Genomic DNA, 17,192 nt, shown 5'->3' on the forward strand with positions numbered 1-17,192 from the left:
AGGGGAAAAGGGGGACTGATTTAAAGTAAATCACTGGATTAAAAGGTTAGAGCTAAAGAAGAAAAGTTAGAATTAGGGAAGGATATCAAAATCCCAGAGAATTCACAAGTCACAATCATAACTTTGAACGTGAATGAGATGAACTCACCCATAAAACATAGACGAATAGAAGAATGGATTAGAATCCAAAACCCTACCATATGTCGTCTTCAAGAAACATACATGAGGCGGGTAGACACCCACAAGGTCAGAATTAAAGGATGGAGTAAGACCTTCTGGGCCTCAACTGACAGAAAGAAGGCAGGAGTGGCAATCATGATATCTGATAAAGCCAAAGCAAAAATAGACCTGATCAAAAGGGATAGGGAAGGTAATTATATTTTGTTAAAAGGGACTTTCAATAATGAGGAAATATCACTAATCAACATGTATGCACCAAATAATACAGCATCCAAATTTCTAATGGAGAAACTAGGAGAACTGAAGGAAGAAATAGACAGTAAAACCATATTAGTGGGAGATTTGAACCAACCATTATCAAATTTAGATAAATCAAATAAAAAAATAAATAAGAAAGAGGTAAAAGAAGTGAATGAAATCTTAGAAAAATTAGAGTTAATAGACATATGGAGAAAAATAAATAGGGACAAAAAGGAATACACCTTCTTCTCAGCACCACATGGCACATTCACAAAGATTGACCATACACTAGGTCACAGAAACATGGCACTCAAATGCAGAAAAGCAGAAATAATAAATGCAGCCTTTTCAGATCACAAGGCAATAAAAATAATGGTCAATAATGGTACATGGAAAACCAAATCAACAATTAATTGGAAATTAAACAATATGATACTCCAAAATCATTTAGTTAGAGAAGAAATCACAGAAACAATTAATAATTTCATAAAGGAAAATGACAATGGAGAGACATCCTTTCAAACCTTTTGGGATGCAGCCAAAGCAGTAATCAGAGGTAAATTCATATCCCTGAGTGCATATATTAACAAACTAGGGAGAGTAGAAATCAATCAATTGGAAATGCAAATAAAAAAAAAGTCGAAAGCGATCAAATTAAAAACCCCCAGCAGAAAACTAAACTAGAAATCCTAAAAATTAAGGGAGAAATTAATAAAATAGAAAGTGATAGAACTATTGATTTAATAAATAAGACTAGAAGCTGGTACTTTGAAAAAACAAACAAAATAGACAAAGTACTGGTCAATCTAATTTAAAAAAAGGAAAGAAGAAAAGCAAATTAACAGCATCAAAGATGAAAAGGGGGACATCACCTCCAATGAAGAGGAAATGAAGGCAATTATTAAAAATTACTTTGCCCAATTATATGGCAATAAATACACCAATCTAGGCAATATGGATGAATATATACAAAAATACAAACTGCCTAGACTAACAGAAGAAATAGAATTCTTAAATAATCCCATATCAGAAAATGAAATCCAACAGGCCATCAAAGAACTCCCTAAGAAAAAATCCCCAGGGCTCGACGGATTCACAAGTGAATTCTATCAAACATTCAGAGAACAGTTAATCCCAATACTATACAAACTATTTGACATAATAAGCAAAGAGGGAGTTCTACCAAACTCCTTTTATGACACAAACATGGTACTGATTCCAAAACCAGGCAGATCAAAAACAGAGAAAGAAAACTATAGACCAATCTCCCTAATGAATATAGATGCAAAAATCTTAAATAGGATACTAGCAAAAAGACTCCAGCAAGTGATCATGAGGGTTATTCATTATGACCAGGTAGGATTTATACCAGGAATGCAAAGATGGTTCAATATTAGGAAAACCATCCACATAATTAACCATATTAATGAGCAAACTGACAAAAATCACATGATTATCTCAATAGACACAGAAAAAGCCTTTGATAAAATACAACACCCGTTCCTATTAAAAACACTAGAAAGCATAGGAATAGGAGGGCCATTCCTAAAAATAATAAACAGTATATATCTAAAACCATCAGCCAATATCATCTGCAATGGGGATAAACTAAATGCATTCCCAATAAGATCGGGAGTGAAACAAGGATGCCCATTGTCACCTCTACTATTTGACATTGTATAGAAACACTAGCAGTAGCAATTAGAGAAGAAAAAGAAATTGAAGGCATCAAAATAGGCAAGGAGGAGACCAAGTTATCACTCTTTGCAGATGACATGATGGTCTACTTAAAGAATCCCAGAGATTCAACCAAAAAGCTAATTGAAATAATCAACAACTTTAGCAAAGTTGCAGGATACAAAATAAACCCACATAAGTCATCAGCTTTTCTATACATCTCCAACACAGCTCAGCAGTAAAAACTAGAAAGAGAAATCCCATTCAAAATCACCTTAGACAAAATAAAATACCTAGGAATCTATCTCCCAAGAGAAACACAGGAACTATATGAACACAACTACAAAACACTCTCCACACAACTAAAACTAGACTTGAGCAATTGGAAAAACATTAACTGCTCATGGGTAGGATGAGCCAATATAGTAAAAATGACCATCCTACCCAAACTTATCTATCTATTTAGTTCCATACCCATAGAACTTCCAAAAAATTTCTTTACTGATTTAGAAAAAACCATAACAAAGTTCATTTGGAATAACAAAAGATCAAGGATATCCAGGGAAATAATGAAAAAAAATACAAAGGAAGGGGGCCTTGCAGTCCAAGATCTCAAACTATATTACAAAGCAGCTGTCATCAAAACAATTTGGTACTGGCTAAGAGACAGAAAGGAGGATCAGTGAAATAGACTTGGGGCAAGTGACCTCAGCAAGACAATATATGATAAACCCAATGATCCCAGCTTTTGGGACCAAAATCCACTATTCGATAAAAACTGCTGGGAAACTGGAAGACAGTGTGGGAGAGATTAGGATTAGATCAACACCTCACACCCTACACCAAGATAAATTCAAAATGGGTGACTGACATGAACATAAAGAAGGAAACTATAAGTAAATTAGGTAAACACAGAATAGTATACATGTCAGACCTTTGGGAAGGGAAAGACTTTAAAACCAAGCAAGACATAGAAAGAGTCACAAAATGTAAAATAAATAATTTCAACTACACCAAATTAAAAAGCTTTTGTACAAACAAAACCAATATAACTAAAATCAGAAGGAAAGCAACAAATTGGGAAGCAATCTTCATAAAAACCTCTGACAAAGGGTTAATTACTCAAATTTACAAAGAGCTAAATCAATTGTACAAAAAATCAAGCCATTCTCCAATTGATAAATGGGCAAGGGACATGAAAAGGCAGTTCTCAGCCAAAGAAATCAAAACTATTAATAAGCACATGAAAAAGTGCTCTACATCTCTTATAATCAGAGAGATGCAAATCAAAACAACTCTGAGGTATCATCTCACACTTAGCAGATTGGCTAACATGACAGATATGCAAAGTAATGAATGCTGGAGGGGATGCGGCAATGTAGGGACATTAATTCATTGCTGGTGGAGTTGTGAATTGATCCAACCATTCTGGAAGGCAATTTGGAACTATGCCAAAAGGGCAATAAAAGACTGTCTGCCCTTTGATCCAGCCATAGCATTGCTGGGTTTGTACCCCAAAGAGATAATAAGGAAAAAGACTTGTACAAGAATATTCATAGCTGCACTCTTTGTGGTGGCCAAAAATTGGAAAACGAGGGGATGCCCATCAATTGGGGAATGGCTGAGCAAATTGTGGTATATGTTGGTGATGGAAGACTATTGTGCTCAAAGGAATAATAAAGCGGAGGAATTCCATGGAGACTGGAAGGACCTCCAAGAAGTGATGCAGAGCGAAAGAAGCAGAACCAGGAAAACATTGTGCACAGAGACTGATACACTGTGGTACAATCGAAGGTAATGGACTCCTCCACTAGGGACAATGCAATGTCTCTGAACAAGCTGCAGGGATCTCAAAAGCACTATCCACAAGCAGAGGATAAACTGTGGGAGTAAAAACACTGATGAAAAGCAACTGCTTGACTACAGGGGTGGTGGGGATATGACTGAGGAGAGACTCTAAATGAACACTCTAGTGCAAATACCAACAACATGGAAATGGGTTCGAACCAAGAACACATGTGAAACCCAGTGGAATTGTGCGCCGGCTATGGGAGAAATGGTGGGAGGGGGTGGGGGGAGGAAAAGATAATGATCATTGTTTCCAATGAACAATGTTTGTAAATAACCAAATAAAATAATGTTTAAAAAGTCAAAAATATATATGTATATTTTTAGTCAGGGGCGATGGCAACAGAACAGAGATGGGAAAATGTAAGATGTGTTTGAGGATAACCAAGTAGGTTGGTTTGACTGCATTGTTTCAGAATATGAGCCCACTGTAACTCAAAGATTTGATGAATCCAACCCCCCTTTTTATCTTGAAGGAAAAGGTGTTTCATTCAGATGCAGAGGTAGGCATAATTTTCCCATGTTCCATTCAAGATATCTGGGTCTCTTTGCCCTTCCCACCTTGTAACTAAAAACAATAGCCTAAGCAAAAGTGTTGGAATTTCAGAGAATAGACACCAATTCCTTGGTAGAAGAACAGACTTAGAAACAATTAAAAAGGATGACTACTATCCTGCATTTGCAAACCCAAACTTGGACTTTTTGAGATTAAGCCTGCTACCTTGTTTATTCTGACTTGCTGATTACAAATAAGTAAAGAGAACACTGGACAGACAATTAGAAAACCTGTATGTTATGACCAATTTTGCCCTTTATTAATTCTGTGACCTTGAAAAAGGAGCTTCCCATTCTGTGATCCTATCATTTTATACTTTGTTAAGAAGAAGAGGTTGAACTAGCTTCCTAGTCTAGAGCCTATAGATCTCTGGGGATCATAATTGAAAAACAACACAACTGCAACACAATGAGATGATACCCATGTCTTAGAGTAGTTGTGAGAATCAAATGATAACTTATAGAAAGTGATTTGTTGTAGAGTGCTAGAAAAACCTGAATGAGTGTTGTTATTAGCACCGTTATCTTCTTTTCTAATTTTTTTTGGTTCAGATGGAAATGGCCCAAGAACAAATCACTATCCTACTATAATTCTTATATATTTAGTGCTTTGCACACTACTGAGAAGGTAGATAAAATCATTATTGGTGTTATGGGGGACTGGTACATACCTATAGTGCTTCTAATTCTACCCCACAAATAGAAGAGACTGGGAATGTACCTTGAGAAGAATCATGAGAATGATGCAATGTAAGTGCCTTGAAAATGCTTTGGAACATATGTGCAGATTTTGTAATGCTAACCACATGATGGGAGGCAAGATGGTGGATTAAAAGCAAAAGTCAAGTCCTTTGCAAAAACCCTTCCACATCAATCAAAAACAAAGCACTTTGAGGGGGACACAAAAACAAATTCAACAACAGAACAGAGTCAGGGGAAACCCTCCTGCTCCATTCAACTTAAAAGGTTTGCAGAGAAGGTGGAATTCTTAGGTTTAAGGAAAAGAGAGAAGGAAAGTTCTAGGACCTTTCCCCCATCTACTGTGCTGAGACTCCAGCTGTTGCTGAGGTCTTGGGGAGAGGGTTCCAGCCAGGAGGGTTGCTTGCTACCTTGCTACCTCAGCTGTGCAGGGCTCAGGGCTCCCACCACAGCTGGCAGGGAGGCAACTGGAGGGAAGGGGAAGAGAGGAGACCAGCTTGGACCCAAGCTTCAGCCACCAATCCTCCATTTTGAACTTCTGCCTCTGGAGGCTTTGGCCTCAGGAGACATCAAGCTCCATCAGGCTTAATCCAATCTAGTAATAGTGCAAATAAGAAATCTTCAGAGGATAAGGAAGCCCAATCTCCAACAGCCCTCCCCATCTACTGTGTTCAGACTCACCCAAAGAATTGGCTGACTGGGATCCCATGGTAAAGCCTGCAACTGCAACAGAGTACCTTACTACCTTAGTACCACCATCAGGGCTCTGACCAGGCAGTCAGCAGGGAGGCTACTAGCAAAAAGGAAAAGAGGAGGATGAAAGTAACCATCCTTCAGCCTTCACACCTTTACCTTCAGCTTCTGCTAAGCAGCTGGGGAATATCTGGTCTCAGGGCTCATTAATACCACAGGTCAGCTCCATCAGCCTAATCCAGTTAGTCAGCAGACCAGAGAAGAAGCCCCTTAAGGACAGAATAGCCCAAACCCACAGATCCAGCAAATAAACAGAGGAGCATGAATATAGTCAATGTGGGGTGGAGGTGGAGAGGGACGGGGAAGGAAAAGATATGAGTAAACAACAGAAAAATAAAAAAGAAATTACAATCGACAGCTTCTATCCAGGTAATGAACAAAGAACAAATGGAACAGAAGACCAAGGAACACCAAGCAAAAACTCAGGAACTCCAGCAAATTGGACATAGGCTTTGGAAGAACTCAAAAACCAATTCAATAAACAATTAAAAGAAGCTGAAGAAAATTGGGAAAAGAACTTAAAAAGCAAAATAGGTCATTTGGAAACAGAGGCACATGAACTAAAACAAGAAAATAGTGCCAAGCCAGACTGGACCAGCTTAAAGACAAGTCAAAGAACATTAAAGATGACCTACAGAGAAAAATAGTCCAAAAGAAAAAGAATGATCAAAAAGTCAGGGATGAAATTCAGTGTTTAAAAATTAGGAAAGAACTAGAATCAACTGACTTCACAAGGCAGCAAGTCTATAAAACAAAATAAAAAAGAATGAAAAAATTGAGGAAAATAGGAACCATCTTATTGATAAAATAACAGAGCTAGAAAATAGATACAGGAGAGACAATTTAAGAATTGTTGGACTACCAGAAAATCATGACAAAAGAAAAAGCCGGGACATCAATCTATAGGAAATTATCCAGGAAAACTGCCCTGATATTCTTAAACAAGAGGGTTAAGTAGAGATTGAAAGAATCCACAGATCAGTTCCTATATTAAATCCCCAACTGACAACACCCAGGAATGTTATAGCCAAGTTCAAGAACTTCCAGAACAAGAAAAAGATATTATAAGCCGCTAAAAAGAAACCATTTAGATATCATGGAGCCACAGTTAGGATAACACAGGACCTGACTGCATGCACACTGAAGGACTGGAAGGCAGGGAACATGATATTCCAGAAAGTAAGGATACTGGGTCTACAACCAAGAATCAACTACCCAGCAAAATTGACTATATTCTTGCAGGGGAAAGTATGGCCATTTATTATAATATAAGACTTCCAAGCATTCCTAAAGAAAAGACCTTACTTAAACAGAAAATTTGATGCCCAAACACAGAACTCAAGAGAATCATCAAAAGGTAATTAAGAAAGGAGAAAAAAAATTTTAAGGGACCCAATAAATTCAAATGATTTGTATTCCTATAAGAAAAGATGATATTGGTAACTCTTAAAATTTGTTATTATCATCAGGGTAGCTAAAAGAAATATATTTAGAGGGAACAGTGACAAACTGTATGGGATAATATATATATATATATATATATAGAGAGAGAGAGAGAGAGAGAGAGAGACAGACAGACATATATATGTATGTATATATATATATATATATATATATATATATATAAACTAGGGGTAAAAAAAAAAGAAATGGGAAAAGAGATAAAAATGGGGTAAATTTATATTTCATAAAGAAGCACATTGGGGAAGGGGAGGAGAAGACTAATATAAAGGAAAGGTGAAAGAGGTTGGAGACAAGTAATACTTAAATCTTACCTGCATTGAAATTGACTCAGAGAAGGAAGAACAATCAAATCCATTGGGGCAGAGAATTGTATTGTGCCCTATAGAAAAGTAGAAGAAAAATAAACAGGCTGGTGGGGAGGGGAGCAATACAGGGTAGGAAGAGGGTTAGGGGATTGTTTAAAAGGCACTATAATAAGAGGGGAATCAATAAGAGGGGAGATGCTGGGAAGGGGAGTAACATTAGGGAGGGGAAAGGGGGGAGACTGACTAAAAGTGAAAAGTTGGAGGGTAGGGTAAGAGGGATAAGAGAAAAAGCAGAATCTAAGTAGGAAGTCAAGATGGAGGGAAATACAGACAGTAATCATAAGTGTGAATGTGAATGGGATGAATTCACCAATAAAAAGGAAGCAGATAGAATGAATTAAAAACCAGAATCCTATCATATGTTGTCTACAAGAAACACACTTGAGGCAGGTAGACATAAAGAGGGTAAAGGCAAGAGAGTGGAGCAGAATTTACTTGACTAACCACATGATGAATGGCATATTCTTCAGCTACACATCTTCCCTTTAACACTGCTGCCCTCTTAGTGATTTCTACTTTTTGTCAGACTTCTTTGCTGCCAATGTCTAATGAGAAGCAATGCTGGAAGGGATGAGGCATTGGACCCTCTATCTCCAAGGTCAGCATGTGGCTGCATGAAAATGGACCTCAGCTTTTTGCCCTAATGGAAATTAATATCAAGTCTTTGAATTTATAAGATTCAAAAGATAAGGAGAGCAAGCCTCCAGGAATCCAGCTATTTTACTATCCAGGAGCTGTAGTCCATGTTAGATTTTTCTACCAGTCCAGTATTGATGCCCTTAGATCCTTCCAGACCCAGTCCAGCTTAGGTGTGTGGATTTTAGATTCACTTCACCCTGCTTAGTCTTTAGAATTTTAGCAACCAGGAATGTATACAACCCCACTTAAGGATTAAGTGTGGGAGAGGAAGGTCTATGACCAACGTGTGCTAGCAAGTGACAGATCAGACACAACTGACTGTCTCCCTTGGCTGTCCAAAGCCAAGTTTAAGTCACCATTGGTACATATGAGATACTGGAAGTGACGTAAAGAACTGCCTTTATATTTTGCATCACTTTCTGTGAGAGGGGTAGGTGGTGGAACTTAACTCTGGAGGAGCTCCAGTGTGAGACCTCAGGTTGCTTCCTTTAGACTGTCATGTGGTGAGTACAAGGTTTATTTCCCTTTCCTTGACTTTTCTGGAGGCCCTCATCTTGGGACTCCCTTTCCTTGGATTTTCTGGAGGCACAAGCCTCCAAGGAGGTCCCTCATCTTGGAGGAGGCCTTGTGGCTGGGAAGCCATGCTAGATTTTATCCCCTGCCCCCCCCACTCCATCTGGGGCCCCTGAACTCCTGCTTGGTATTTCTCTCCCTTTCCTCTCTTTCTTTCTTCATTAATATCTTCACTCTATTGTAAATAAACCACCATAAAATTCCATTCTGACTTGAGTATTTCGTTGGGATTTAGAATTTAAATCCCTGGTGACCAACCAAAAATATATTCAATCCAACCATAAGTTTTACCCCTAACAGGTGAGACAAACTTATATGGAGGAATCATGGTACAGATGTGTAATCTGTGCTACTAGGGAAGGCTAAGGTTGGTGGGTTGTTTGTATTTCAAAGCTCTGAGCTGTATGGTGGCAAAGCTGATTAGGTATCAACATTAAGTCTGACACCACTAGAGTGAGTCTTCAAAAGTGCAGTCAGTCATCAGACTACTTGCCCATGACGGACAAAATGGCCCAGGTCTAGAAAAATGGAGCACACTAAAGCTTCTATACTGAATAGCAGTGAGATCAAGCCCTGATTGTTTCCGTACTTCCATCCTAAACAAGATACAGATTCTCAGGTTCAAAAAGAAGAAAAGAATTCACCTAGTAGTCATGTCACATCTGGACATGAACCTGGTGGCATAAGGCATAGTAGTGCCCCTAAGGAGCCTGGAAAAGATATTTCTACTTCCTCTATCTTCAAAGTACATAGCCCTTATAAAAGCTAATTGATATGTTTAAATGGAATGGAGGCACTAGTTCACAAAGGGACTAACACTGGGGGTAATCCACTGGGGGTAACTAGAATGGAGTTTTGAGCAATGGTGTTAGACATATCCATACCCCTCAAGATAACCCCTGGAACCTAGAGGGGTGATGTAGCTGGACCTGGCTGTAGGAGAAAGAACATTCTTGCTATATCAATATTGGTATCCCTTAGTGAAATTCTCTGTTTAACGTTTCAAGGGTGGCTACCTCAGTCACTGACTTTCTATCTCTGCCAAAATAACTTTCAGAGGGGCCCAGGGGTTGTGAAGGAACTGTGATTGATTCTAGTCATTCAAGTCAGTACTGGTCTGTTTCTATTCATAAAAAGAACAAGGAAAGCTTGAGGGAAAATTCTGGTCCAAGAGGAATTTATTCTATAAGATTACATATATAGGGTGATGGAAAGAACTCTGGCCTCAGAGGAAAAAGACAAGGGAAGGGAAGGCAAGGCAAGGCAAGGCAAGGCAAGGCAAGGCAAGGCAAGGCAAGGCAAGGCAAGGCAAGGCAAGGCAAGGCAAGGCAAGGCAAGGCAAGGCAAGGCAAGGCAAGGCAAGGCAAGGGAAGGGAAGGCAAGGGAAGGCAAGGCAAGGCAAGGCAAGGGAAGGTATCCAAAATGATTGGATCAGTTCACAGTTCTACAAATAATGTATTAGTGTCCTCACTTTTTCACATCCCTTCCAACATTTGTCATTCAGCCTTTTGTCATTTTAGCCAACTTGATGAGTATGAGATGATATCTGAGGGTTGTTTTGGTTTGCATTTCTCTAATCAGTAGTAATTTAGAGCATTTTTTCATGCACCTATATATAGCTTTGATTTCTTCATCTGAGAATTGTCTCTTTATATTTTTTGCCCATTTATCAATTGAGAGATGGCTCTTATTCTTATAAATTTCACAATATTCTCTATATATTTTAGATATAAGACCTCTATCTATGAGAGGCCTATAAAATTTTTACAATTTTCTTCTTTCTTTCTAATCTTGAAAACATTTGTTTTATTTGTACAAAACCTTTTCAATTTAATGTATTCAAAATTGCTCATTTTATATCTCACAATGCTCCATCTTTTGTTGACTCATAAATTTCTTTCCTAGTATTTAATTCTTTTTTTTAAACCCTTAACCTCCAGTCCATTCCTTTTCTTTGTGGGAAGCCTCTCTCCTCCACACCTGTTTACTCTTATATATATATATATATATATATATATATATATATATATATATATATATATATATATACACACACACATATATACGTATGTATGTATATATATATACACATATATACGTATGTATGTATGTATATATGTATGTATGTATAATGTAATCATAGGCAAGACATTCACTTTACATCTTTGGGCCTCCCTTTACTCATCTATGAAATGGGGGGAAAATACCTTTCTTATCATCCCCCATAGAGAAATTGTGAAGAAATCCGTTGGTCATGCATAAATCAATACAGAGAAGAGAACTTAGGTTCTATGGAAATGTTGCAAGTGGCAGTCTTCTTATTTGAAGACTTTCAAACCCTATGTCCATCGAGACTAGGCCATAGTCTTTGGATTTTTGGATTCACTTGGAAGAGGTCTCTCCTAATCCTTTCATATAGCTTTGTGCTCTGGAAAGAAATTTAATGGAGCCAAAAGGACCAAGTTGAGGAGGAAGACAATGTAAAGGGCACATTTTTTATAAAAGATGTTCTTTATGTAGAACTGCAAGGATTTTTTTTTCTGGAAATACTATGGTTTGAGATAGTGAATGCTGTCACTCAGATTTCACATCTTGTTCCTGTTTAAGCTAGAAGATACATAAATTCACAGAAAGTTAAAAGAAGAAGGGACCTTAGAGATTATTTAGTCCAACCCACTTATTTTATGTTTTTTTCTGTTACACACACACATACAATACACACACACACATATTTATAGGCTGCCAAAACTTAACATTTAATTGGGAAAAACCAAAGCCCAGGGAAGGGAATGGATTTTGGGGTGATTTAAGGTCACCCAGAAAAACCTATAGTCATATCACAGATTAAAACCTGGGTTCTAATCCTGAGCCCCTATCCTCTCTTCTTTCCCTTCAACAATAAGACTATAATAACAATATGGGAAAGGGAAAAGAGAGTCATTTCTTTATTTTTCAGCTTCTCATCAATAAATGGGGCTAATAATACCTACTTGGTCTACTCTACAGAATTACAGAGGAGTTTGGGGGGGGCGGGGAACCCATATAAAGCACTAGACAAATACTAGCTATTATTCCCTGACCTCTGTAGCAAAAGCCTGTATCAGATGGACATGGAGGAATTGATGCTTCTAAATGGCTTTAAATGTGACCCCTTGCTCAAAGATTTGCATCTCAATAATTATCAAAACCAGAAGCAAAGAATGAAGCTTCATAATCTTCTCAGTGATTAGGTGGGTCAGATAATGCTAAGACCTATAATGCTATTAAATGACCTGCCCAGTTTCATCCAGCCTGAGATGTGAGGGCTGGAATGTGAATTCAGGTTTTCCTGATTCCAAGGTTCCAATCACTACTGCATGTTATCTCTCTATAGAAGCTAGTTAAGAATTTAGGAAGCAATTCTTTTTTTAAATCCTTACCTTCCACCTTGGAATCAATACTAAGTATCTGTTCCAAGGCAGAAGAGTAGTAAGGGTTAGGGAATGGGGGTTAAGTGACTTGCCCAGGGTCAGACAACTAGTTAATATCTGAGGTCATATTTGAATCCAAGATCTCCAGTGTTCAGACCTGGCCCTCTATCCACTGAATCAAACTAGCGGCCCCAGCCATTGGGATACCTCTCATCTCTCCTACTATGAACTTCTCCCTGACTCAGCCTTGCTTAATTCCTCCTTATTTCTCCCTATATGGTGGCCTCCTTAGCACACAATAGGCTTCTGTTGTGCTAGGGTCTTGATTACTCATCTATGGGAAAGCATCCCAGATTCTCCTATATCTCTTGACCAGTTCAAATGTGACATTAGTGCTGTTTTCCCTGAGGCACTAATATCACTAGTTATAGCTCTGGAGAACAGTCTTCCTGAAATCCCAATCGACAGAGAGAGGATTGTTTGCCCTATCTATACCTACCCATCAGGTCCTGGTCCCATTATAACAACCATAGACACAGAGAAACCAAACATTGGCTATATATTTGCAAAACTTTATTATCTTAGCCAAGCTGGGGTACCTGGCCAGGTGAAAAGCAATATAGGTTGTCAGAGAGTGAGTGCATTGCACTGAAACCATCTCTTTGGCATGCTGAACCCAAAGAGGGATTGGATAGAACCCGCTTTGTGCATGCATGTACATGTACATACACATATGCATTTACTGACATATCTTTATATTTACGTGTATACATACATATATAAATATATACACATAAACACACAACTTCTTTACAGTCTTTGTAACATATGCTGGCAATTGTTAGCAGCCTCTATGAAAATAAAATCTAAGGAAATAAAAATTACAAAATATTAAAAAAAAGAAAAAATTACAAAACACATTTAAATACATAGCTGTAATTTCTTCCATTCCAGCACCTTGGAAGTTCATGCTATAAAGGGAAACTTGAATGAAAACTCTGCAGCACATAAAGAGAGAGAGAGGCTCCAATTTCAGGGCAGGGACTAAAGAATGGGACTGAGTGTCCGAGTTTGCTAGCACTTTTTATCCTGTAACATGGTGAGCAGAAAGGTGCATAAAGAACTCCAGGACTCTCCACAGTATTCCTCTGCCACCCTTCTCTGGTTGATAACCTCAACATCCTCCATACACTTCTCAGTTGTTGATTGGTGACCAGTTGGCTTAGTAGTCAGAGTGGTTGGTCTAACAGTGGAAGGTGATGTTGGAGGATGCTTTTTCCCCTTCTTTTCCTGGCTCTTGTTCTTGATGGTAGAGTCCACCATTTTGAGATGGGCACTATGGGCACCTTTCCTGCATACACGGGACTTGAGGACACTCTTTGAATCAGCACAAAGGTTCTTCTGTTTCTGCAGGGCACGACCAATTTGCTTCCAGTAGGCTTTTTCATTGCCTGCAAAATTGGGGCAGGAAGACGGATTGCCTGCATAGGTACACTCAAACTGGGCTTCCTCTCCTTTACATCGTACTTTCAAGGTGATCCCCTCCTTCTCAGTCACTGCCCAGGTACAGGGGACATTCTCTCGAGTGGAAAATCTGCCCCGAGGGAACTTTTTTTCTCCATTGTCTTTTTGACCTCTCTCATTCTTGCTAGCAGAGCCAGTCTGTCTCTCCTCTCCTTTACCATCTTTCCCATTTTTTCTTTCCTTCTGTTTTTTACAGTCCACCAAGAACAGCTGTGAGATCAGGAGCAGGAGGGAGAACAGGGCAACACACTGAATCTTCATGCTTCCAACTTGGAGATGAAACCTGTTTTACAAAGTCAGATTAGTCAGAGGACCCTTTGCTTTCAGAAGCTTCTTTGTCCTCTTTGTCCCACCATTCCTTCTTACTAGCATACTACCTGAATGGCTCACGTATGTACTAATATAGAAGGTGAGGGGCCTCTGGCTCCTGAAATTACAAGTGTCACAGTATCACATTCCTGAGGAGCCACTCTCTGTTGGGATACCTTTACCAGTGCAATGTACTTTAAAAAAATTCTTTTACAAATGCTTCTTCCTAGAGCTTTGCTTAAAGTTAGATGAGTAGCAGAATCTTAGGTTCACAGATTCTGAGTAGGAAGAACATTAGACATTCTAGTCCTATTCCCTAACTTCACACACAAGGAAACAAAGACCCATTAAGGGGTGATGATTTGTCCAAAATTACACAAGTACTAAAAAAGAGAAGCATAACTTGATTCCAGATCTTCTCATTCAAAATACATAGATAATTATTTCCAGGAAGCCACCCCTTTGGGTTAACTTATTCATTCCTTACTTCACTGCTATTTGTAACAAATGTAGGAAAGAAAATATGAATTATACATGAAAATAAAGGATTGTCTCTCATAAAGACATATTCTGGTAAGGCTTTGCCACTACTGAATTCTGTGATTTTAGGAAAGTTACCTTCCCTTTCTAATCTTCAATTCACTCATTTATAAAATGAGCAAGTTAAGCTCGATAAATTCCAATTCCAACATTCTGTTCATCTCTATATGCAAAGAAACTCCAAACCTATAAGTTCTAGGTATTTATGGAGAAAGGGAATAATTTATATAATTATTGAAATTGTATGAGAGAGAGACAGAGGGCAACAGAGACAGAGAGAGGGAAAGAAGGAAGGAAGGAAGGAAGGAAGGAAGGAACGAACGAATGAACGAACGAACGAATGAATGAACGAATGAACGAACAAACGAACGAACGAATGAATGAACAAAGGAACAAAGGAATGAAGGAATGAAGGAAAAAGAAGGGATGGAAGAAAGAAGGGAAGGAAGGAGGGAAGAAAGAAAGAAGGAAAGAAAGAAGAGGAAGAAGGAAAGAAAGAGAAAGGAAGGAAGAAAGTAGAGAAAGAAAGAAGGAAACATAAAGAAAGGAAGGAAGAAAAAAGAAGGAAAGAAAGAGAAAAAGAAAGAAAGAGAAAAAGAAAGAAGGAAAGAAAAAGGAAGGAAGAAGGAAAGAAAGAAAGAAAGAAAGAGTAAGAGAAAGAAAGAAAGAAAGAGAAAAGAAGGAAAGAAAGAGGAAGGGAGGAAGAAAGGAGAGAAAGAAAGAAGGAAACATAAAGAAAGAAGGAAGAAAAAAGAAGGAAAGAAAGAGAAAAGGAAAGAAGGAAGGAAAGAGGAAGGAAGAAGGAAAGAAAGAAGGAGAAAGAGAGAAAGAGAGAAAGAGAGAGAGAAAGAGAGAAAGAGAGAGAGAGAAGAAAGAAAGAAAGAAAGAAAGAAAGAAAGAAAGAAGAAAGAAAGAAAGAAAGAAAGAAAGAAAGAAAGAAAGAAAGAAAGAAAGAGAAGAAAAGAAAGAAAGAAAGAAAGAAAGAAAGAAAGAAGAAAGAAAGAAAGAAAGAAAGAAAGAAAGAAGAAGAAGAAGGAAGAAGGAAGGAAGGAAGGAAGGAAGAAGGAAGGAAGGAAGGAAGGAAGGAAGGAAGAAGGAAGGAAGGAGGAAGGAAGGAAGGAGGAAGGAAGAAGCAAAAAGAAAGAGAGACAGAGAGAAGGAAAGGAAGGGAAGGAGAAAGGAAGGGGGAGGAATGAAGATGAGGGCAAAAAGGACACTTAGTGTTATTATAACTTTCGACATGGCAAAGCATTTACAAGTTAGGTTTTTAGCTAAACTCACTCAAAAAGTTATAGGAAACAGAATCACAGAATCATAAACTATTAGATAGAAAGGACCTTAGACATCAATCAATCCTGGTTTCCCTCTTTTTACTATGGAGACCAAGACCTAGCAAGGTTAAGTGCCTTGTCCAAGAACACCCGGTAAGTGGCATGTTGTCAGTACTCAAATCCTGATTAGGACGCTTTAAACTGACTGCTCTTTTCCTTGGGGATGGGGAGTGGGAAGTGGGCGCTCTAGGCACTGGTCACATGGAATAGCCTCCACTGACAGCAGAATGGAAGTGGAAACTGGAAAGGAACTTACCTTACTCTGCTCAGACCCCAGTGAGATTCAGGATTGCTCTGTAACCTGTCAGAAGACCTACACTCCACTAGTAAGCCGGTGTGTGGTGTGTTACTTATACAGCACAGGGCACTCCCACAGCCCAATCACAAGCTCTTACAACATGATACTACAGAAAAGAAAAAAAAAAGCCCTTTAGAACTTTATTCATTTCTTCTTTCGGCCACACCCACTTGAGAGGATGCCAGCATTGGATTGTAACGTGTAAAAGCCCATCGCTTGCCTGCTTGCCATGGGGTGACAGAGGTGTGGCTGCCTAAATTAGATATTGCATTAGCCCAGTCTTTCAGTTTTCAACCTCAGGGAAGATCAGCGCTCAGTCTGCCTACTGTTCTCATAAAGGTTATTATCAGCTAGAAGTGAGTCTGCTAAGCTATCTCTGGGGATTCTGTGCTGTCACCCCCATCCTAGACTTATAAGCAACAGGCTCAGTGTCAAAGGGAGAGTTTGGGTTTTATTTTGTCCTCATTTTTGTGTCATATATAAAATGTTCTGGGATAAGTTTGCATATTGAAAGCATAGACCCCAGATCTTTTTTTAAGTTTATTTATTTAATTAATTTAGAATATTTTTCCATAGTTACATAAATCATGTTCTTTCCCTCCCTTCCCTTAGCCATTGAGCAATTCCACTGGGTTTTACGTGTGCCATTGATCAAGACTTATTTCTATATATTGATATTTGCAATAGAGTAGATCCTAGATCTTAAGGGTTATAGACTATCAGAATTAGAAAGGACCTTGGAAATCAGCCCCCTCATTTTAAATATGGGGAAACTGAGGCCAAGAGA

General features: G+C 38.5%; 1 protein-coding gene across 1 annotated transcript; it reads right to left on the reverse strand.

The window, feature by feature from the left end:
- Nucleotides 1-12,961: 12,961 nt before the first annotated feature.
- FGFBP1 (fibroblast growth factor binding protein 1) lies at nt 12,962-16,489 on the reverse strand. Its single transcript, XM_007496702.3, has 2 exons — nt 16,364-16,489; nt 12,962-14,210 (listed from the first exon to the last, which is right to left on the reverse strand). Exon 2 carries the CDS (start codon nt 14,186-14,188, stop codon nt 13,478-13,480), a length of 711 nt encoding a protein of 236 aa, XP_007496764.2. The 5' UTR covers nt 14,189-14,210; nt 16,364-16,489; the 3' UTR covers nt 12,962-13,477.
- Nucleotides 16,490-17,192: the final 703 nt, after the last annotated feature.

This window comes from Monodelphis domestica, chromosome 6 (assembly GCF_027887165.1).
Source record: "Monodelphis domestica isolate mMonDom1 chromosome 6, mMonDom1.pri, whole genome shotgun sequence".
Classification (NCBI taxonomy): Eukaryota; Metazoa; Chordata; class Mammalia; order Didelphimorphia; family Didelphidae; genus Monodelphis; species Monodelphis domestica.